This window comes from Magnolia sinica, chromosome 1 (genome assembly GCF_029962835.1).
Source record: "Magnolia sinica isolate HGM2019 chromosome 1, MsV1, whole genome shotgun sequence".
Classification (NCBI taxonomy): domain Eukaryota; kingdom Viridiplantae; phylum Streptophyta; class Magnoliopsida; order Magnoliales; family Magnoliaceae; genus Magnolia; species Magnolia sinica.
Window position 1 is genome coordinate 99546009 of NC_080573.1, and position 9046 is coordinate 99555054.

At 38.8% G+C, this 9046-nt stretch overlaps 1 protein-coding gene across 2 annotated transcripts; it reads right to left on the minus strand.

Annotated features, from left to right (window-relative positions):
- Positions 1-2659: 2659 nt before the first annotated feature.
- On the minus strand, positions 2660-8470 carry LOC131252267 (uncharacterized calcium-binding protein At1g02270-like). 2 transcript variants are annotated; one of them, XM_058253063.1, is made up of 10 exons: positions 8279-8470; positions 7347-7442; positions 7133-7238; positions 6652-6872; positions 6446-6522; positions 5470-5584; positions 5220-5345; positions 4947-5060; positions 3613-3720; positions 2660-3194 (listed from the first exon to the last, which is right to left on the minus strand). In XM_058253063.1, the coding sequence occupies exons 1-10, from the start codon at positions 8447-8449 to the stop codon at positions 2928-2930; spliced, it is 1401 nt and encodes a 466-aa protein (XP_058109046.1). In that variant the 5' UTR covers positions 8450-8470; the 3' UTR covers positions 2660-2927. The 2 variants fall into 2 exon arrangements, with proteins under 2 accessions (XP_058109046.1, XP_058109047.1); XM_058253064.1 differs by having other exon boundaries at positions 2662-3194; positions 7347-7459; positions 8279-8409.
- Between the last annotated feature and the right edge of the window lie 576 nt (positions 8471-9046).

A 9046-nucleotide genomic window follows, 5' to 3' on the forward strand; every position in this document is an offset into this window, starting at 1 on the left:
GCTGTAGAGGTCGTTATGGTCACTTTTTAACTGTATTGGCACCATAACAGACCATTATGGGCAATTTTTTTTTTTTTTTTTCCATAATGCCTGTTATAGCCCCACAACATGACCGTTACATGTTACTTAATTCCCATTCATCCTACTCAGACAACAAAGTCCTTCATTACAGGGTTATTCATCCTACCCAAAGCACAAAACAAAGAAAATGCTTAAACCAATTTTTACCCTGACAACGAACGAGGCAACATTGATCTCAACTGCATTTTTTTCAAGCTTACCAAGTAATCCATAGCTCAAGTGGTAGACTGAGTGAAGATAACCTTGTTTCAACACTGAGGTCTTGGTATTGATTCCCTAATGGGGGTGGCTAACAGCAGAGTGTGTACTGACAGTGGGGTGTGTACCAACAAGCTAACCCCCCCAAAAAAAAAGAAAAAAAAAAGAAGTAAATTTCGATAGTCTAGAAATATCTGGAACCAAAGCCTAATGGTAAAGCAGTGGACGGCCAAGTTCATTCCTGGTAAGGTAAGAATAACTACTACCTGAGTATGGCTTATACTATATAATCTACATATGGAATACTAGATAAAAGCCACTATTCGCTAATTTGACACTCCCTTAAAAATCGATGGGTGCATGACAACCCAGTATGAGAAAGTTCTATGCTAGAATGTATATTAAGAAATGCATGGAGAAGTGTCTCATTGAAGGAAGAAAATACTCCTTTAAACTCAAAAACTTCACAAGAATTAATCATTGGTCCCAAATGGTCCCTAAATCAGTTGCTTGTGCAACCTCAGGCAGCTGAGATGGTTCTTTATGAGAAAGGAGGTCAATCCGTGAGCCTAGCCGAGAATCCTAGTGACCCGTTTGGACACAACCTCCAAAGGGGCGTTTGAAGCCTAAACGCCATTTTGATTTCAACAGTAGTTAATATTGTGTTTGGATGCACTTTCCAGGCTGTCTCATCTTTCACTTGACAAGAGACAATAAAATGCAGGTCCTCTAGCAGAGAGCTGGATACACTCCATTCAGCGCCAATGAAAAAGCATCATGTGCCTACATCATGTGTTTAACCCATTATGAAAAAGTAAAAACTCTCCAAATGAAATAATGATTTTTCCCTTATCAGCATGGGTCCCATGCTTGTATATGCACACGTGGAACTTTTTCATTGGCTTTGGATAGACTGCATCTAGAGCCCTGCTTAATGGAATTCGCTTTGCTAAAACTCCGATTGTTTTAGGGTTTAGGGAGCTGCACCTAGTTGAAAGTTCCATACAACTGAGTTAGGGACAGTCTAGAAAATTTTCATGAACTAGAAGACTGAGGGACTGTTTGGATGCTAGAATCACCGGTTAGGTTAAAAAATATCCAGTTAGCTCTTTTTTAGCCATGCTTTGTTATGAAATGAAAATTGGAGAACTTTTCTCCTTTACTTAATATTTTAACCAAAAAAGCCTAAAAGATAGATGATTCTTTGAATCCCTGATAGTGGCTGTTCTTTCAACTCCTTTCATATCTCTCCCTCTCCCTAAACATGAGCTAGGGGTGCCCATAGATCAGGTTTGGGTCGAACTGACACTTTAAGGCTCTACACCCGAGCTCGGTGCAAGCCTGTCATGGACCTAGAACAGCCTAAGCCAAAAAAAAAAAAAGTTGGATCCGAGCCCCCAGATATTAATAAAATCCATGTTTCCCACTTCAATGTTCTTAATTTATCCGCTGATCAAGTGGGCCACACATACAAAAATAAAAAAGAAAAGAAAAGAAAAAAACACTTAAATACAGAAAAACCATCTACATTCAAGATGCATGTGTTGCCTGATTGAGGATTAGAATGCATACTTCTAGAATATAAAACGTACATCTGAAGCCGGGGAGAGCTAGCAGGGTCGGGCAAAAATGACTTGAGCCCAAGCCTTATTTGATCAGGCCATGCATGTCAGACCCAAGCCTTGCACACAGGCCAAGCTAACATGTCCAAAGCTAGGTCGGGCTAAACAGGCTGGGCAGCCCATTGCCACCCCCTACCCACAGGCACACATGAGAAATATGCAGCTCAAAATTAAACTGTCCAAATGATGGCCCCCTCATTAGATGTATCATAAACAAAACATGAGAAATACGTTACTCAAAATTAGACTGTCAAAATGATTGGCCCCACTTTAGATGGATAATAAACAATATAAAATATAGCAAAATGATCTTCTAATTCTTAAATTCTTGAGGGCCTAATAAATTTTCTCTGTATATATTAATTTTAATTCCTGATCATAGAAAGTTTAAAGTCATCCCATATGAACATATGTGTTTACTAAATTGGGTTAAAAATTTGTACAGAACTAAACTTTACTAGTATTTTAAATTTAAGTCTTTTTCTCAACCATAGCAAGAAATTTCATTGTATCCAAACAACCCCTTAGAGAATTACACAAGGGAATAAGTTGCAATTTGTAATAAAAAAATACATGTTATTGTTCGAATTTACGGATCATAATTTTGAATTCATGGTCCAAGTTCAACAGTTTCAAATCGTTTTGACTTTGGTTATGGAATAAGGCCTCAAAAGATAGTTACTCCAATCAATCCATTTGGTAGGCCTAACCATTGATGGTGGACCATGCGATAATTCCTTAAGGAAACACTCCTAGCCGTTCACATGTTTTCTCATCAAACATAGATTGTTAAAAATTTTCTTATCTAATCATGGATTCAAATTCATTACATTTGATTTCACTGTACATTAATCGCATTCTCCTCGAAAGTTTAATATAGTAATTGCCTCTGAATACATTTGCATGCCTCTAAGCAATTTTGGTACCATCACGACAAGTCGATTGTGTGGTTTACTACAATGGGCCATGATATCAAGATCGAAATAGCCTCAATTATAACAATTACACTAATCAGTTTGGGTACTTTCAGGTCATGGTTTGAGCTGGGTGGCAAAAACTTTGGGGACAATGCATGGTCACTGGAGCAAACTCCACAGTAAGTTGTGCATGGTCAGACAGGGAGTAGTCTTCAGGCCATATTCCATCTTCAACTTGGGTTGGGAACAGGGCAGAATGCTTCACTTCGAAACCAATGGTTGCAGATCTTGACGTGTTTTGTGGTGTTTCTGTTTGTGCTTCCAGTGCCTCGTTTTCATTTTCACTTTGTAGGAGTGATGATGGATCCAATGCACTCTGTAATGAATGGATAGATAGGGAGAAAACAAATTTAGATTTCCACCAGTTTAGATCATATAGATTAAAGACTCAAAAACTCAACTTTACAAGATGCTAGCTAGGTCAGGTTGACTCGAAGACTTGGGACGAGTCTCTTCTCAACTCAACTTGATATTTAATTATTAGATAGTATTTATAAATATTTCAAAATAGTTATAGATAAGAAACAAAAATAACGGAAGGGATGCAAACTCAGTGACTCGCTATTAGTTGAGCCGGGTTGACTCGAAGAATCTGGCCAAGTCAGGCTTACAGTTGAGTTTCAAGATTACTCGATGAAATCTTGAGCAGTCAAGTTGACTCAGCCGAATTTCAAGTCGATTTACTGACTTATAGAACTATGGTTTAAAGTGGTATTATAACAAGATATGCTCACCTTGAACTGCGAAAAGTCAATCACTCCATCTCCATCAGTGTCCAGTTTCAGCCACAAATCGTGTAACTCTTCAATATCAAGGCCATTTGGATAGCCAGTTAAGCCCAACTGATCAACCAAACACGATCAAAGCTTTAAGGAAAAATGATTCTCTAAGATCACATTTGGGTGTTTGCAATTCCAAGAGCTGCGAAAAATGATTTGGTGCAAAATCATTGTTGGCTTTAAAAACAGGATTTTTCCCATTATTATCCAGAAATTATACAGTAAGCCATCCCAACCATGATTTTGCACGAAAAAGTACCCCACTTAATGAAGGTTCTGTTTCTGCACCCAATGATAATTATTGGTCTGCCCAAGGGGTAATATTACACCATTTGAGTCTCTTTTCTTGATAAGTGGCTGGCTCCAGTTTTGAGAGAAAATAATGGATGTCCTGAAATTGGCTATGTACTGGCTTTTCATGTGGCTTCTGTTCTTGCCGGCTTGGAACAGGTGTAAGACATCCATAGCATGAAAATGGTAGGCCCCACCTGAAGATCACCTTGTACAGAAATCAGGCTATCTCATCGGGTGGACCAAACATTCAGACCCCATGGAAAATGGATGGTCTGACTCAACAAATAGGTGTAGCGCGAATAATAACTGGACTAGCCTCATTTTCGAGATATTGATGCTCGGTGTAGGACATACAATTTCCATGGTTCGAATATCTTGCATAGATAGTATTTTGGTAGGAAAGATGGTGCTGCTTGAAAAGTTAGCCAGTGAGCAGCTATACAGCTATACATGATCAATTCTCTCTCAAAGAGGTTTTGCTAAGCCCACATGTCTGTATGAAGGAGTTTATTCACATGCCATCCCATGGGCTACTGTGGTTCGCGTGGGCGAGATCTAATCCATGCATCATATGAGTCAAATTGTTTAGATGCACTTCCCCAAAAATTACTCTGCCCCACTTATCAAGCTGGCCAATGTTAGAAACAAAAAATGACTCTGAAGTCCAAGTTTTTATAACTGTCCAGTTTGTTTATAAACTGTCGTGCAACTTTCTGTCAAGGGTATTCACATAATTGGACTCATCGGATGGACGGCTTAGTTCTTTCACATGTTTGCCACTTTAGAACATGGGTTGGGGGGGTAATTGGCTCCTTGTACGAGCATACGAGCTTAGCAAATCTCTCTCTCAAAAGTAGAGCCAGGAAACAATGTCAATATAATCAAGCGAATCGCTAGAATTGCCATAGCATTACCCTTACCCAATGCTAGCTAACACAAGACTGCATCCCCGGATGTGCCTTTGGTACTACATTGAAAAAGAAAAGAAAATATACCACAGTAAGAGCTTGAGAGAATCCAGAAAGGTCGACACAAGTTCCCTTGCAGTTCTCATTTTCGAGAAAACCAAATGGATCTATACTTTCTCTAGACACTTCACAAAGGCGATTCTATGGCACAAACAAAAGCCAATGTATAAGCATTAGAATACTATGAAAACATTTAAAAGATTACAAAAATAAAAAGGAAGTAGAAACGACTTGTCTCTAAGAAAATCTCTCCAAATTTTCAGATGTAAAAGAATGGAAGGATACTATTATTCTAAAAACCTTAATAATCCCCAACACAGCCTTGATGAAGCTTATATTCAATGGCTTCCGATGTTCGTAAGGGTTAAGAAGCCATATAAAATCCACCCCACATATGTTTCCTCTATGGTTACGATGGCTGACCCACTGCCACATGGAAGTAATCAAACATCAATAAAATTAATTAGCAGTGATCATTAAATAATGCTCTAAAATACCTAGAAGACGCTTATCCTAATATGGGCACACATGTATTTGTGGCGGGACTAACCTTATGGCAATCGACATCACTGTCAGTGTAGTGATGGGCAGTGTCATATGAGGACACAAAGCACTGCGATCGCAGAAATTTGTAGACATGTCCTCTTTTACTTCCATTCCAGTCCCTATAATAACATTATACGACATACTGTAAGCAGAGGACATATCACTGACCAGAATCGCATAAAGGCTCTGACTATGGTTTGCCTCTTCATTGAAAAAATAATAATAATAGAAATCATCCATTCTTTGAAGCTGTTGTGAATTATTTATTGAAATTTCCATACGATTTTTTTTTTTTTGTCGAATAGTTCCGATTTTACTAATAGATAGAGAAACTTTGTAATTCACAAATGATTTAGAAATTGAAAAAAAAAAATCTCAAAACATCAATAATTGCATCGGCAAATTTTTCCTGAACCTGAACTTTCTTACAATCTAAGATAGTTTTCAAGAACCCGATCTTGGTATACATGGCATACAAGTATGAGATCTGGACCATCCATCTTTTGGGCTGCACTGTGAATCGGCAATACTCCAAACATCAAGATATAAAATGATCCAGCCACCTATTGGAAGAATTTTCACGTTAAATGTTGATTGGTGGTTGGACATTTCTCTAGCCACCCAATTGTATTCTTCGAAACTCATCCAATCAGTAGCTAGGATTACCCAAATGGTATGATTTTTAATACACCCCATCCAAGGTAGGGCTCCAACAAGTGAGTGGTCTGGATCTTGTACATGTTCTACATAAATAAGATATTAGCATTTAACAGTGGATACTTTCTCTTGTAGCTATGCATGGGACCAAGTCTGGGAAATTTCTGTTGTTTGGTCGCCCTCTTGCAAAATGTGGTGAATGTGGATTTATAAAGCAGTAATATTGGACATGGTAAACATTAATTCAAACTGGTGACGGAAATCATTTTACAAAGTACAGAAGGAAGTTATCAATGGATCAGACTAACAAACTTACTACTCACCCACATAAGATTATAGGGGCAGTTTGAAGCTGGTACATTTCCTGATATGATTCGATATATTGTAAAATCTTGTAAACCTGTGACAAATCAAATTGGAGAGTATGAAGTTTTGAAAATTTCAGAGTTGAAAAAAAAAACCCTATGAAGTCTCTCGAATGAATTGGGGAAACTGAAAAAATTATAAAGAAAATGAGGAAGAGTTTCACCTGCTTTAATCGAGGGAGGCAATAACTAGAATTGTGAGGAAACAGCAAGGGGGTGTTCACGACAAGTGCGTCGTGCTTAACGTCTTTTGCATGGCTTTGCAAAAATGGAATAACCAGTTCAACGTGTAGAAGCTGTGCTACACGATTGCCAAAGTCATTGAATAACAATTCTCTGTAATTCAAAACTCGGAATGATTTTCGATTCACTGCAGTTAAGAGACCTGTATCCAAGAGGATTTTTGCTTGATCAGGTGATCATCCCTGGAAATGCTGATGACTACAGGCATAGAGACGAATCCTATTTGCTGAGTAGGATTCTCTATCCTACTCTCATCACATTTGCAAACTGCAGCATGTGTATAAGAAATGCAGGCCACTCATCAGGGGGCCTCACCAAGCCTGTTCTTGGCCTAAGAGTCGAGCCTGATTCAATCATCAAAATAAAGAAGGATGGTGCAAAAAGATACCAAATGGGCCATACCATCTCCTCTGTTATTGGTTCGTGGAAGCTTGTAAGTTGCATAACCTTCATCTCCTAGTCGCTTCTCAAACATACCAGCAAGTTCTTCATTTCCAACCCAAACCTCCTGACACACACAGGCACACAAAGTCAGAATTTTCATGAACACGCCAATGTCTCTTCCGATACATGAGAAATTTATATATGCAACAGTGATATGTGAATTACAACAGACCTGTAAACATATAATTGATGATTTTAGGCATAGCAGTCTGTCCAATATTCTCTCATTCCTACTAATCCAATACTCCCGGAACTCGCTTTCGCAACTCTGATGGTGATGGGTACCTCGGAAAAAGAGTTATGTATCAAAGATCAAACCCAGAAAGAAAAAGAAGAACATGATTATGATGCACCCTTTGTTGGACATAGGCTTGTGGGCACACTTGTGGGCAATCACTAGTAGGTTTTTCTTTCTATCATTTGAAGTTGAATTACAAATTCAACTTTAAACAAAGATTTAGCTGAGGAGATAAGGATAAGACCGGATAATCTCTAGTCCCTTGTGAAAATCATATCAAGAAACAACGAGAGTACAAAGAGAAAAATGAGAGTTAATATTGTCCATCTAGATTGTCCCTTAAGCGATCTAAGCTGTAGATCGTAATCTGAGGCCATGTATACCTTAGAATCAGAGAGGTGATTAAACTCATCTGCTCTAGTAGTGGTTAGGTGGACTGCTAGACTTGAACAGTTCATCCTTGGCTTTGTGGAGGTCCCATTTCGTGTAGACCGTCAGATCCTGAGGGCCCACTCTTCTGCACAGACTTTCACCCTTCATATAAGTTCTATGAAGTGCTGTCCTCACTATAGGTTTGGTGGAACATGTGCCGTGATCTGGACTGTTGCGTGTTGAATGTGGATGGCCATTCATTTCTTAGCTTGACTAGCTAACCATCAGCTTTGCAACAAATGATCAGATGGTTACCATTGCCTGGTCACCTAGATTCTTGGGCTATCAACCACATGATGGCCCAAAAAATCAATGGTTCTGTTCACTTTGCACAAGGACCATGTGAAAGGTGAAGTTGTTTTAGTGCACAAGGTCTGCATCATGTAAGAACTGAAACCTCAAACAAGCCAAAAAATACTCTCATAGAGGTTCACCTCACTATTCAATCTCTTGTATATCGGTGCGAGAATGTTGAAAGTTGTACAGGAAATGCACTGATCACTGCCGTTCAACCCGTCAGACTGATTACAGTTTGCGCTCAGAGACTGTCTTTGATTGGGAGAGTCTTGATAAAAAACATCCGTTTGTTCTTCTGCACTATCCATGATCTAGAACGAACGAAAACAATGCAGTAATGGAGATGCAAAAACAAAAATCCTACCTCATTATAAAATCATGTATGTAACTTCTACATGAAGATAGCAATATATTCCTGCTTTAGCATCATCGAGCAATTGAGGATAAGAGAGAAACTACATGGGTATAACAGACAATTGTCAATATGAGAATATCCACGGTTGGGTGTTTCAGTTGAACAAGTAGGCCTTGTGTGGGGCCCAGTTATATGTGACCCATGAAACAAAAATCCCAGGTATGGGAAAAATCCAAACCTTCAAATGGTGGCCATGGTTAAGAAGGAATGTGATTGCAACCCAAAAATTATTCAATGGCTATGATCCTCCAATCTTTGAGTTTCTTGGTGCATGGGCGATTCATTATGGTGCCCATTTCATTAATGCTTTGGATCACTCCATCATGGGTCCTCAATTTGTAAAGATTTAAAAAACGTAGCACAAGCTTGATGTTCTTGTGTCTAGCGCTGCATCCTATATTTTCAGTAAAAATACACATCTATGTAATGGCGAATATCGAACTTGCACCTTTTCAGAATAAAAATGCCCTTGTCCATTGGCGAACTTGCG

Bases quoted from the DNA above. Each gene is read 5' to 3' on its own strand.
- LOC131252267 (XM_058253063.1), bottom strand. From the start codon at position 8,449: ATGGATAGTGCAGAAGAACAAACGGATGTTTTTTATCAAGACTCTCCC. The intron at 5,585-6,445 runs GTGAGTAGTAAG...ATGTTATTATAG, and splicing joins GCCCCTATAATCTTATGTGG to GGACTGGAATGGAAGTAAAA. The intron at 5,061-5,219 runs GTTTTTAGAATA...TTTGTGCCATAG, and splicing joins CTGTGTTGGGGATTATTAAG to AATCGCCTTTGTGAAGTGTC.